This window comes from Megalops cyprinoides, chromosome 19 (genome assembly GCF_013368585.1).
Source record: "Megalops cyprinoides isolate fMegCyp1 chromosome 19, fMegCyp1.pri, whole genome shotgun sequence".
Taxonomy (NCBI): Eukaryota; Metazoa; Chordata; class Actinopteri; order Elopiformes; family Megalopidae; genus Megalops; species Megalops cyprinoides.
Window position 1 is genome coordinate 15,157,993 of NC_050601.1, and position 14,216 is coordinate 15,172,208.

At 47.6% G+C, this 14,216-nt stretch overlaps 1 protein-coding gene across 1 annotated transcript; it reads left to right on the top strand.

Annotated features, from left to right (window-relative positions):
• The first annotated feature begins 773 nt into the window (after positions 1–773).
• On the top strand, positions 774–13,858 carry eftud2 (elongation factor Tu GTP binding domain containing 2). The gene is made up of 28 exons (XM_036552374.1): positions 774–888; positions 1,485–1,597; positions 1,831–1,993; positions 2,966–3,044; positions 3,261–3,336; positions 3,457–3,522; positions 3,656–3,691; positions 3,787–3,877; positions 4,015–4,097; positions 4,522–4,688; positions 4,959–5,083; positions 5,169–5,232; positions 5,702–5,792; positions 5,931–6,066; positions 6,322–6,449; positions 6,592–6,785; positions 6,997–7,108; positions 7,210–7,350; positions 7,593–7,694; positions 7,986–8,068; positions 8,491–8,577; positions 8,937–9,063; positions 9,372–9,459; positions 9,574–9,692; positions 9,866–9,960; positions 10,713–10,866; positions 12,818–12,925; positions 13,362–13,858. Exons 2-28 carry the CDS (start codon positions 1,496–1,498, stop codon positions 13,455–13,457), a joined length of 2,913 nt encoding a protein of 970 aa, XP_036408267.1. The 5' UTR covers positions 774–888; positions 1,485–1,495; the 3' UTR covers positions 13,458–13,858.
• Positions 13,859–14,216: the final 358 nt, after the last annotated feature.

Below are 14,216 nucleotides of genomic sequence, written 5' to 3' on the forward strand. Positions count from 1 at the left end.
ATAAATTTAAAAACACAAACCATCCTGTTGTATCAATCATCAATAAAACAATGTCAGCGACTGAATAGCTAAGCGCATACACACGATAATTCTGACGCTTCTCTTGAATGGTCCATCCAAATGGCATATAAAATAAAAGACTGGTATCTCCAAACAACTTCAAGCCCTCCCCTGCAGATAACCTATACTGTTCTGCAAATCTTCAACGTCATTCAGCAGGGCTCACCCACAACTGAAAACATTCAGCCATAGCGCAGCTAAGACGCTCGTCTGTTCAACACAACACCCACTGAGAATACACATCAACATTTCGGACAGTACCGTCTCAATCAACTATGAGCGGAGAACGTGCATCTGGTTAAAACAATGAACCAAAACGAACGAGATGCCGTGAATACGCCACAAATCCCTCTAAAGCGGGAGATGCAGCTAAGGACACATGCGTGTGCTTCTGCCATACCGCTTTCCCAAATGAATCATTGCTTTCATTTAACGTGCGCATGCGTAGAATCGCAGAGCGGGTTAAGTTTAGCCTGATATTAGCTCGCCTGTTCAATTTACTCGAACAGTGACCTAGATTTCCTACTGTATGATTATTAATTCGTCTAGCTACTTATTTCAATTGCTATAATGTTAATTTTGGGAAGTATGCTAAAATATGCATAGAAATACCTCAGTGAATACAGTTTAAAAAAATAAGGCACTATAGAGGACAGCTATGTAATTTCCGACAACGCTCGAAATGCGTTTACGCCGTGAAAGGTCCTCGGTTGTGCATGGTGAAGGAACAGAGAGGAAAGCGCACCGAAAACCAAATATCGCAGAAATTATCTATACGGAACTAAATATAGTAACTAGTCAAGCGAACCGATAGTTTCGCAAACACAGGTAAGCACTACAATTCCTTGAAGGTGCTTTTTAATAATTATTGATGGCTTGCTAGGTGGGAAAATCTGCAGGCAATGGAGATAGGTCTTGGGCTCATTAGCCGTGTTAGCTAGTTAGCACACTCATCTAAATGTATGTGCATGTATGTATGTATGTATGTGCATTATTAAAACGCGCTTATGAGAAATTTACATATGGTATGCTGGGTACAGGACAGGACAGATATTTATTTATTATTTATTTTAATTTATTTGCCTAAGTGGCAGTAGCGTTAGATGGCAACCTAGGTAGATCTGTATGCTGTGATGTGAGCATGTTGTGTTTTGGTCACGTTTTGATCCAGGTTGAATCGCATATGTCTTTGTTAGTAGTCTGTTTTATCTATCTGATAAGTAGGTTCGAGACCATGAAACATAGCGCAACGTGCAGCTAACTAGTAAAGTAGCTCACAGGTAATTATCAAGGTAGCTGAGAATGTTAATGACTACTTGTTAGATCGCAACGCTAAGGTCCTTATGGTCTTGTGTTGTGGGATAATTCGGAAGTTCAGATACGTATGTAAGAACCCCACGATGTTTGTCATCTCTTGTGTCCAGACCTTGCCAACATGGAAACGGATTTGTACGACGAGTTTGGAAACTACATTGGGCCCGAGCTCGACTCGGATGAGGATGATGATTTGGGGGCTGACGATCGCGATGCAGATGAGGTAAAGCACACGCACCATGCCCCTGCAGTTCCAAGACACTTACATGTGTAAAATTAACTGAAACACGGTTAAATTAACTGAAAACAAATGTATGTGTTTGCGTAAAGCAGTTTTACTCATCTAAACAGATTGTCTACAGAGTAGCTCTTGTACTGGTGTTTCGTTATGCGAGTAGTTCCTGATGCAGACGCAAATGATGTGATAGCGTTGTGCTCTTGGATCTCTCCGTCTAGGCAGATGAGGATGATGATGATGAGCCAGCCGATGCAGATGAAGATGTCCCGGGGATGGAGGTGGTGCTGCACGAGGACAAGAAGTACTACCCCACTGCAGAGGAGGTTTATGGGCCGGAGGTGGAGACTATTGTTCAGGAAGAGGACACGCAGCCCCTCACAGGTGAGGGGAGCAGTCGTGCATTCTTGCTCACATGACCTCACTCATGTATTATTCTGTCAGCAGGTCGTGCAGGTTATGTATGTGTGAATCGTCGTTTTAGGGTGGCACTGCTGAGGAAGAACCAGCTGTGAAATTTGGACTTTGGACTTGCATCAGATGTGCAATTTTATTGGTTTCCTGATCTTGGGTGTAGTGGGCTCCTTAATATGCAAAACTCAGTTCATGACGTCACATAATTTCCAGACTGACATTGCTGTTGTTGTAAATTTTTTCAGGTAATATGAACGTATTTCACGTATATTGTAATTACATTACAGAACACAAACTTCACATTTTGATGGAAAACCATAACCTCTTACCCACTTTTTTTCTCTCCATTCCTCAACACAAGAGCCAGCGAAGTTGGGGAAATAAAGCAGAATTTTTTCCCCCATGCAACTTTGTGGCAATTACTGCAGCAGTGTATGAGAGCAGCTGTATTTATAGCTTGTTGCTGGTTTTCTTGTGATGCACAGTAGGAATGAATTTCTTTGTCATGATATCTCTAAGTAGTAATTCACTGCTCATATGTAGTGTTAAACAGAGAGGCTTCTCACATCTGTTCACATTGAAATGTTCTGAGTACACCACAGCATAGTTGTGCAAAGCAAAGTGGGTATTGGAGTGCTGAGAAATGTACACTACTCTGGGAGCCATTATTCCACACAGCAGAAGGAGTTCTGGCAAAGCACCTTGATAAAGTGTGGAACAGCCATGATGGAGGTGGTATTTTAACCCATTACTGTCAGGACCAGAGTGCTGCGCTGTGCCCAGTGCATGAAATGGGCAGTGAGCAGCGTGAACACAGCCCTGCACACTCCACAGTAATACTGTCTTGCTGACAGCAAGCCTGCATGGCAGAATGCTCTCCTTGGTTCAGTGTGAGTGTGTTAGTGCTGATGGCAATTCCATTCTCTGCTCTCGCTTTCTCAGAGCCCATTATTAAGCCAGTGAAGACGAGACAGTTCACCCTGATGGAACAGGAGCTGCCGGCTACTGTCTACGACATGGAGTGAGTGTCACAAATGAATCTGCCACAAGCTCCAGATAGCGTCTGGCAGGAGCACTTGTTTGGTTCCAGTTGTTCAGTAGTCAGAGGTGTTTGACTGATTGTCAGTCTCCCAACATGTGTTTTATGTTTATTTCTTCCACTTGCCTGACGGAAATCACAAGGCATAGTTCTTTTGCTTGTGTTAGCACTGGTCAACCTACAGCCTGTTGTCTGTAGGTTCTTGGCGGACCTGATGGACAGTCCAGAGCTGATCAGAAACATTACGCTGTGCGGCCACCTGCACCATGGGAAGGTGAGCCCGGACTTCCTCAGCGCATACACTTGTGCTCACCAGAGTGGCATTGCTTGTGCTTTAATGTTACCGGAGTGGTCTGAAGTGTGTTTTAGTGAATTTGTCTGTGCATCCCTACAGACTTGTTTCGTGGACTGCCTGATTGAGCAGACTCACCCAGAGATCCGCAAGCGAGATGACACAGATGTGAGTGACAGTCTGGAACTGCTCCTCTGCGGTTTTATGTTATTGCCCTGTTGATAAGGGTGTTCATAACAGATATCTTCATTATTGAGACTGTAAAATGTGGTGTTTTTTTTTTTCCCCATGCTTGTTGCAGCTCCGCTACACAGACATTCTCTTCACGGAGCAGGAGGTAAGAGGCTGCCCTTTGCACTGTCTGCACAGATGTCACTGTGAGTGGTCTGTCGTGGGTCTGTGTTTGTGTGACCTATTGTCATCTTTCCACAGAGAGGTGTGGGGATCAAAAGCACCCCCGTCACAATGGTCCTCCCTGACTCGAGGGGCAAGTCCTACCTCTTCAACATCATGGACACTCCAGGTACGCAGTGGCGAGCAGCAGGGCACTGGGATTCTCACTGCAGTTGTGTTTTCTAGTTTCTGTGCTCCTTTTGCCTTCTTTTGCTGGATGCTACTTGCTGTAGAAGGGTCAGTCCTTTACTCTCTCTGTGTCCGTAGGTCACGTGAACTTCTCAGATGAGGTCACGGCCGGGATCAGGATCTCTGACGGAATCGTGCTCTTCATCGACGCAGCAGAGGGAGTGAGTGAACTTTCTTTGTTCAGTGTCAGTTGTGTTGACTGCCTTGTGTCTAAAACTGAAGCTCTTCTTGCTAGTGTGCATCTTCTTTCTCAAAAATACAGTTGCTATGTTGATGTCTCTATGAGAAGATGATTTTTGACTTCCTACTTATACAAAAAATGGAATGAATATATCAGTTTAGGAGGAAACAAGAAAGAGGGCATCATGGCATAATTCATATAATTATGCCGTGGGGGTTACTGTAGAGCAAGTTTACTCCTTGTGTTCTGTGCTTGTGTCCCCTCTCCCTGTATTTTGAAGAGTCTGTCAGAACGGTGTTCTGTTAATGTCATGTCTGTATGCCGTGTGTCCCTGCTTCCTTTGCTCTCACTGTTTGTCTCTCTCGTCTGTGGCCCTGACTCCTGTCCCCTGACGCCACCCCCAGGTAATGCTGAACACCGAGCGCCTGATCAAGCATGCGGTGCAGGAGCGGCTGGCCATCACCATCTGCATCAACAAGGTGGACCGCCTCATCGTGGAGCTCAAGCTGCCGCCCACCGACGCCTATTACAAACTGCGGCACATTGTGGATGAAGTGAACGGCATGCTCAGGTACTGGGGCAGAGCAGCCGCCGCATTCAGCTGCATATCAGCTGCATATCACCCACAGAAGTCGGTTACGTATTGATTTGTAGAGAACAGGCCATGTATGTGGTACGCATCTTGAAGATACTCGCATATGCTACTGAAGGACCTCTACTGTCTGTGCCATCTGTTGAAAGTAGTGAGAGTTGGGCGATGCCCTCAGCTTGCTTTCTCAGGTCCGGTTTGTCTGCCACGTGGTGAGCGATCCTCTCTCTCTCTCCCCCCCGTCTCCGCCAGCACATACTCCACAGATGAGAACCTGGTGGTGTCCCCCCTGCTGGGGAACGTGTGCTTCGCCAGCTCGCAGTACAGCATCTGCTTCACCCTGGGCTCCTTCGCTAAGATCTACGCTGACACCCACGGTGAGGGCGCTCGTCACCTCGCTTCCGCATGACCGACCCCAGCTCCCGCTCCCGGCGCTGCTAATCGTGCTCGCTTCTGTTTCAGGGGACATCAACTACATGGAGTTCGCCAAGCGACTGTGGGGAGACATTTACTTCAACCCAAAAACGTAAGGATGCCTGGTATTTGAAAGCCTAACTGTATTCGCGGAAGTTGATAAAATTGTCTTTGGAAGACCTGTTTCTGGTACGTTTTTATTCTGGCACTAAATGCTACATTTGCTTAGAACAGTGTTTCTCAACCCTCTCCTGGAGTACCCCCTGCCCTGCATGTTTTAGATCTCTCCCTGCTCCAACACAGCTGATTCAAATGATCAACTTATGAACTCCTGAAGCTGCTTAATGACAAACTGAAGGCAGGGGGTACTCCGGGAGAGGGTTGAGAAACACTGGCTTAGAAGACAGACTTACTGAAAGTGAATTGGATACAGTAACTGATTCATTAGTAGACCTTGATATTTATTGACCCAGTTCAGGTTAAGTACTTCATGCAAGGTGCGGTGGCAGTGACCCACCTGAAATTGAACCTGCATCTATGTGTGGTCATGACACTGATAGCTCTCCTCTCTCATCCTCCAGCCGCAAGTTCACTAAGAAAGCCCCAAACAGCAGCGCCCAGCGCAGCTTTGTTGAGTTTGTGCTGGAGCCCCTCTACAAGATCCTGTCTCAGGTGAGGCCCCGTAAAGCTCACCTAAAGAGAGGATTGACACGGTTGTCAACTGAAGTGAAAGCCAAACAGGCATTTTGGTGTTGCTGTGGGATATATTGGAGCATGTTCTGACCCTTATGTGTGTTGTCTATGTCGCAGGTGGTGGGGGATGTGGACACCTCTCTCCCACGGGTGCTGGACGAGCTGGGCATCCACCTGACCAAGGAGGAGCTGAAGCTCAACATCAGACCCCTGCTGCGCCTCGTCTGCAACCGCTTCTTCGGCGAGTTCACAGGTACAGTCATCTCCTTGTAAACCGACCGCGTGGAGCAGTAGCCCCTCCGAGCTACTCCTGTGCTCAGACTAGTAGCTGCTATCCTTTATTCGTGTTCACAGGACATTTGTAACATTTCTGGAGAGTTTTCTGCACACTCACCTGGCAAATGACACTTTGACTGCCTTGCAGAGCTCAGCATAGTAAAATACTGCTGCATTGTAACCATGTTCATGCTAGTGAAATGTAACTACTATGGTGGGCTTTCTCTTTCAGGCTTTGTGGACATGTGTGTGCAGCACATCCCCTCACCACAAGGGGGCGCCAGGAATAAGATTGAACACAGCTACACAGGAGGGCTGGACTCGGATTTAGGAGAGGCCATGGCAGAGTGTGACCCTGATGTGAGTTTGATGGGGATTGAGGGATCAGGTCTGAGCTGATGGGGATTTAATTTCCAGCCTCCAGTTGGAATTTGAGCAGATCAGAAAGAGGAGAATGGGACTAGGGCATTTGCTGGTTTAACTGGTGGTGCTCTGCCCACAGGGGCCGCTGATGTGCCACACCACAAAGATGTACAGCACAGAGGACGGGGTGCAGTTCCACGCCTTCGGCCGTGTCCTGAGCGGGACCATCCAGGCCGGGCAGCCCGTGAAGGTGCTGGGGGAGAACTACACCCTGGAGGATGAAGAGGACTCGCAGGTGTGCACCGTGGGACGGCTCTGGATCTCCGTTGCCAGGTAACAGCAGACATCTCTAATGGCAGACTTCTCTTTCCTTTATCTAGCTCTCTCTGCCCTCCAAGTCAAAGTGAGGTGTTTTCATAAGACTGTAGATTTATAATGCAATTGTAATTGCAGCTTGTGGGTTGAGGGGAAAAATATTATGTTGAGAGATGTTTGTAATAAATCTCTTTGGAATGTTCCTGTTCTCTCCCTCTGTGAACCACAGATACCAGATTGAAGTGAACCGGGTCCCGGCAGGAAACTGGGTTCTGATCGAGGGATGTGACCAGCCCATTGTGAAGACGGCCACCATCACAGAGCCTCGTGGCAACGAGGAGGTCAGTCGGCACCGCCCTGCTGGCTGTCTGTGTTACTCCAGGTGTTCTTAGTATTGTGATAATTGTAACTGACTTCACTGTTGCCTATAATTCCTGCCTAGGCTCAGATCTTTAGGCCCCTCAAGTTCAACACTGCATCAGTCATCAAGATCGCTGTGGAGCCGGTCAACCCCTCAGAGCTGCCTAAGATGCTGGACGGTCTTAGGAAGGTCAACAAGAGCTACCCCTCCCTCACCACCAAGGTACACAGCTGGGCCAACTGTACTGCAGCACATTACACCATACACGGTGCAAGAAAACCTTACGCTGACCATTGTCTCCAGTGTCCTGCAACATGAGTGGAGGGATGTTGACTGGTCTCAGCTGCACTGTGTGGATTTATATCTATAGTATGAGAAAAGTGGGATGCTCCACTGTGTAACCTCAGTGATACTACTGGTCATGTGATGGGGGAGTAATGGCCGTGTGTCCATCCGGTGCTCAGGTGGAGGAGTCTGGGGAACACGTCATCCTGGGAACAGGCGAGCTGTACCTGGACTGCGTTATGCACGACCTGCGTAAGATGTACTCCGAAATAGACATCAAGGTGAGCAGCACCTCTCACTCTGTGCTCTCAGCGTTCTGCGTGTTGGTTTCAGTGGGAATTATGCAGCCATTATCAAGGAAACACTATCTTTGGTATCAGGGAACGCGGATTAATTAGCAGCAGTTTTAATAGATGATAGGGAGGTATCATAGATGACCATATACACAAAATGTTCACGTAACGTAAAGCTTCTTGGTGGACGTCAGCGGCCTGTGCAATGTGGTTGTTGATCCTGCAGTAGGTTGAACTGTGGAGAACTGTAGGCATTCTCACTCTGTGATCTTTCTCCAGGTGGCTGACCCCGTGGTGACCTTCTGTGAGACTGTGGTGGAAACATCCTCCCTAAAGTGCTTCGCTGAGACGCCAAACAAAAAGTCAGCCTCTTTTGCTGTTTGTTCGTAATTGCGTTATTATTTGTACCTGTCTGAGCTTTTGATGAATAATCCATCTTGCAGCCAATCATGCATTCAAACACAGCCGATTAGAATCGCATATTCATTCAGCAGGTCTAGATGAAATGGGAATACTTCATCTCCGTTGCCAAATTAAGGCAATGTAGAGCATTGTATTTTGTTCAGTTGTACTTGTATTATAGGTATAGGTGAAAGTGTAAATTACACTAAGCCTCATTATGTTTTACTTATCATTTTGGCTGTAATGTCAGGTCTCCTGGCGAGCGGCTACATGATTGTCATCATCATAATTTGTTGTAGTATCACTAATTATGCTGAGGCTCTCCAGCGCTCGGTTTGGAAACACTTCCTTCTGACTGACAGCTGTCTCGCATGACGGACAGGAACAAGATTACCATGATTGCCGAGCCGCTGGAGAAGGGCCTTGCAGAGGACATTGAGAATGAGGTGGTGCAGATCACGTGGAACAGGTAAGACCAGCTGCGGCCACATCCCACGCTGCACTGGCCTGGCTTTCCCCCTGGTGTATTATGGATAGGATAAGTTTCAGGTAGAAGATCTGGTTGTGTCTGATGGCAAAGAGAGGGACAGCTCCATCTGAATCATGCGTGGCCTTGTCCTGTATCTCTGTACCTCCATTTTACATTCTGTCTATACCTGTGTCTTTGCCTGTTTCTCTGTAAAAAATAATGTTGCAAACCAGATGTTGTAATTGGCGTGACTTGGCCAAAGCAATAACATACTCCATACACCATTTAACAAACTGTCCCCCATCTGCTTCCCTCTATCCACCCCTCCCCCCCTCCATTGCGCTCCCTCCTCTCTGCAGAAAGAAGCTGGGAGAGTTCTTCCAAACAAAGTATGACTGGGATCTGCTGGCTGCCCGTTCCATCTGGGCCTTTGGACCGGACACCACCGGGCCCAACATCCTGGTGGACGACACGCTGCCCTCTGAGGTCAGGCTTCACTCCCCAGCGATCCAGTGATTTACTGGTCTACTGATTTCTTCTGAGATCTGTCCATAGCTGGGTCTGGAATGACCCAGTGGTTCTTTATTCTCTGGGATTTGTTTGTTACCACTCAGTTCCAGGTGGGTGAAGCTGTCCATGTTGCCAGAGAGATGTTCAATAATGCTGAAAATAAAACTCAGAGGGGCAGAGCTGTCTGCCTCTTACACCTGACGATATGTGTGTTTCAGTACAACAGTCAGTATCACTTGTTTTGAGTGTGGTATGACCTGTGTTGAATGTGTTTGTTCCTGCAGGTGGACAAGGCCCTTCTGGGCTCAGTGAAGGACAGTATTGTGCAGGGCTTCCAGTGGGGGACCAGGGAGGGACCGCTGTGTGACGAACGTAAGTGACACTCACTGAAGGCCGCTCCGTCACAATGAACCCTGCCGTTCCCTCTCTCAACGTGCCTCACTGTTCTCTGTCTGAACTCCCCCGCCCTCTCTGTCTCACCCGCAGCCATCCGCAACGTCAAGTTCAAGATTCTGGACGCGGTCATCGCTCAGGAGCCCCTCCACCGAGGGGGCGGCCAGGTCATCCCCACCGCCCGCAGGGTGGTGTACTCCGCCTTCCTCATGGTGCGTCTCCCTCCCTCTCTCCCCACCTCCTGTGCCGTTTAAACAGGTTGTGGTGTTTCGTTTATAAGTGCTTTCTGAACTAAAGAGGTTTCTCTCCCTTCCCTCTCTGCCTTGGTCCCTCTCTGCCTTTGTCCCTCCACCCCCTCCTCTCTCATTGGGCCTCTTCCTCCCAGGCCACGCCCCGTTTGATGGAGCCCTATTACTTTGTGGAGGTGCAGGCGCCAGCGGACTGCGTCTCAGCCGTGTACACTGTGCTGGCCCGCAGGAGGTAAGTCAACGTCTAAATCGGCTGTCCAGTCACATTGTTAGTCAGCTCAAGTTGCAGGAAGTATTTTAATGCTTATGAGGTGACTTCATTAGGCACAGAGGAATACTGGACTGGAAAACCCAAAAAAATATCAGTTAAAATATGGCAGCAGCAGAAAAAGCCTATATGGTTCCTTTCAGTGGACAGCTGCCTCTCCCCTTCCCTGGGGGGCAGCACTGCTTTTGCCCTGCACTGGGAATACTGGCAGCAGCTAGAGGGAGGGGTTTTGTCTTCTGTACAGTCTGTATACCTTGAGTAAGCTGAAGAGGTATTGGCATTAAACAGGAAGGGGATGACTTGTCTGTTAATTACTCTTCAAAACCTACAATGTTAGCTGGCAAGTGTTTGTTGATATTTGTTATTGTTACATTATTTCGTTTTGTTTGGATACTGATTTCAATTTTTTGTCAGACCCTTATGGATCTAACTTGTAACTGAGACAGTAAAACAGGACTCAGTTCCTTCACTCTGCGGAGGTGATGTTAACTGTTAATCTACTGAGCGTGTCTAACACAGCAGAGGGGCAATACTGAGGAGAATCCGCCTCTTACCACACTTTACTTACAAAGCTGACAGAAATCTTGCCAGACGGTGCAATTACCTGCAGTCAATATTGGCCTGTGGCAAGAAAGTATTTGCCCTGGCCCATCACTGTCGTTAACATGTTTGTGTGTTGGACTCAACTGTACTGCCTTTCTCCCTGTGCTGTGCAGAGGTCACGTGACACAGGACGCTCCCATCCCGGGCTCACCGCTCTACACCATCAAGGCCTTCATCCCGGCCATCGACTCGTTCGGCTTCGAGACGGACCTGCGCACCCACACCCAGGGCCAGGCCTTCTCCCTCTCCGTCTTCCACCACTGGCAGGTAGGACCCGTGCTGGGTCTGCAGGCTCCCCAGCAGCGGTCCTGCTCACCTCCCCCCCCCCTCCTCAGAGCTCCCAGTCTGATTAACCCAGCTGTCAGTCAGCCTCTTCCTGGTACAGCGCACTCCACTGAAATAATGGGAGCACTTCTGATAGCTGTTTAGTAGATTAAAAACAGTTGCTGACGGTAAACTGAGTAACACCAAAGGAAGGAACTCATCTTCAAGTGGAGGGGCAGAAGTATGGTGTAGTGGTAAGAAGGACTCCTAACCTGAAGGTTTCTTGTATGATTTCCCTGTTGAGCACTGCTGTTCTACTCTTATGCTGCTTAACCCAGAATTGCCTGAGGAATCTGTAAAATTGGATAAAAATGTATAGATTGTAAGCAGTGTAGGTTTCTCTTGGTAAGTGTCTGATGAGCAGCTGAATGTAAATGGATGGGAATTAATCCTTGTGGGTGCAAGAAATATGGCTGCTTTTCCCCTCACAGCCAGTTCAGCCTACTACATTTTCAAAGATGTAATTTTTAACTGGGCCTTAGAGGTGCTGCTCACATTGGCTTCAGTTTGATTTCTTGCACGTCCACACAAGGGAAGCCCCAGTGAGGGCAATTTGCAAGCCATCACTGTTTACAGCCTTATGCTATCACTGTTCAGTCCTCTGAAGACGAGCAACCTGGCCCTGCTGTTTCCCCACTTACTCACTTCCCCACCATTCCTTGCTCTGTTTGTAGAAAACTAGCAAGTCATTTTGCATATAAAAGTACTCTGTGGAATAGACTTGACTCTCTCCTGGAATGGCAGCGCATTAAAGGTCTGTTTGTATGGATGTGTTTTTGCCTGCCACTCTGCTTTTATACTGGACTGTGAGGACTCCGCAGCAGCCTCTCGGTCTTGCTCTCTCCCATGTGTGTAGCCATACCTCTCTTTGTGTGAGCGTCTGTTCCTTCTGTATTCAATGCACACTCAGTTTTTTAGGCCTGCCCTTCTCTCTCAATCAAAAAAACACAATAATGTGTGCATGTAGTCTCATATGCAGTCGGAATTCACGCAGACTCATTTAAATGAATCCGCACACACACGCAGTCCCGCAGGATTGGAATTGATTGTTTAAATAAGGCAATTCGGTTTGTATTTGCATTTTGAGTTCTTCTTTAATTGTCATTTTGAAGCTAGGCTATGCGGCTTTACTGGAAGTACTTCTGACCTTAGCTGGAACCTAAAGGAATAGAAAAGAAATGCTATTACTGTCAAGCACCTTGAATGAAATGCCAGATTGTCTCTCATCCGCCTGCACCGGGATGGAAATATTACTCCCCGGGTCTCCAGTGCAGTTTTACAATAGAGGGGCATATTGTTCTAATAAGCCCCCAGCGCAAACACTTGTTAAAGCACTTACTGGTGGACACCATCCAGCGATTTCTCTTTGGATAGCCCATTGATTTTCCTTCATTCAATTACTCCCTCAGCAGCCTGCAGATTTCACAGCCAGCACTGAGCCGGGGCCTTTTAAAAGGTCACTTTGAACGAGGTCCCTTGTGGCTCCACCCAAATGGAATGAGCCTAATTAGGGGGTGTGTGTGTGTCCCACCCCCACCCCCCAGGCTCGATCCCCCCCGCCTGTCACACACTGGAAGTCAGTGTCCAACAGGGGTGGGAGCTAATTGTATGAGGAGGCTTTTTTTTTCCTCTGAAATGATGTGCCAATGGTATTGAGGAAGGCAGGAGTTGGGTGTAGGGAGGTGTGGATGCCTATCTGTCTTTCTCTCCTGCCGTGTTGCGCGTGCTGTTTCTGAGATCCTGCAATGTAGCGGACCTGAGCTCATAAGTTTTGTCGATTCGTTTCTGAGACGCTGTAGCTCAGCTGGCGTCAGTTCACTTATTCAGGGTGCAGTTTTATCTGACTTTGTCTTTTCTTCATGCCTTCCTTTCCTGTCTCTCCGCTGCTCCTTAGATCGTACCCGGTGATCCCCTGGACAAGAGCATCGTGATCCGACCCCTAGAGCCGCAGCCAGCCCCTCACCTGGCCCGAGAGTTCATGATCAAGACACGCCGGCGCAAGGTGAACCAGAGGCCCATCAGCAAACTTCTCATGTTGCACATCACCCGTTGCTCTGACTGCATGTTTGTCTCTCAATATATGCTTTTCTGTCTCTCATTGTATTCTTGTATCTCTCTCACTGTATGCGTGTCTCTCACTGTACACACCTCTCTCTCACTGAACATTACGCCTGTCTCTCACTATATGGTGTGCATCTCTCTCTCTCTGTACACTCATTTCTCTCCCTGTACCTGGCTTGCTCTCTCTGTACAGCTGCATGGTACACCACTGTGCATCTCCCATTTCACATCCACAGTTCTAACTTTACTCCTTCCTCTCTTGTGGTTGTGCCACCCATATTGATAATGCCTGTACTCATTTTACAAAGCATGCTCTTCCTCTCTCTCTCTGCCCCCCCCCACCCTTTAACCCTCTCTCTGTTTCCCTCTGCCCGTAGGGTCTGAGCGAGGACGTCAGCATCAGCAAGTTCTTCGACGATCCTATGTTGCTGGAGCTGGCCAAGCAGGATGTGGTGCTTAACTACCCCATGTAACCCTGAAGGACAGCAAAGAGAGGCCAGAGGGCTACACCCTCTCCCCCCACCGTCCACTTCCTCTGTCTCCACCTGAACCGAAACGCCCCCTCCCTCTGGTATCCGTTTTCTTTTGAGCTCAACAGGATCCGTATCTGATCCATACCCAGGGGAAGGGAAGCCATGGGGATTGGCAATAGGAGCTGCTTGTAGGACCATGATTGATTTGGAGAACTCCCATGAGTGAGACAGACAACCCCACTTAAATCCATGCAGTCATTGTGAATCGAGTTTTGCAGGGCAGATAGCTGTCTATTTAATGACTTATTTTTTACATGTATAAAATGTTTGTAGAAAAATACATTGGGAAGCAGGTTTGACTCGACATGTTGGTTAAATTAAATTTAAATTTAACATCATCAACCTGATGCTGTGTACAAGCTGAAATAAAGCCTGCATCTCTTCATTCCAAAACTCCAATTTGTAGGTCTTTCATTGAAATCTGACAGAATAGCCGCATTTCAGCTGGTAAGTGTTATTAGTGACATTTATTCTGTGAGGATAGCAACATGTTGCCTTAAAGTAATTTCAGTATCATTTAAACACTGCTTGCTTCTGCCATGACTTATCAGCCTTGCACACATGGATTAGATGACTTCATGATTTATAGCGTAACACAGTGGTCAACATTACTGTATTTTCATACTTTAGAATGCTTTCATGCACAATGGATCTTGTGCTGTTGCCACACAAAAACAAATACACACCAGAGCTGAGGTA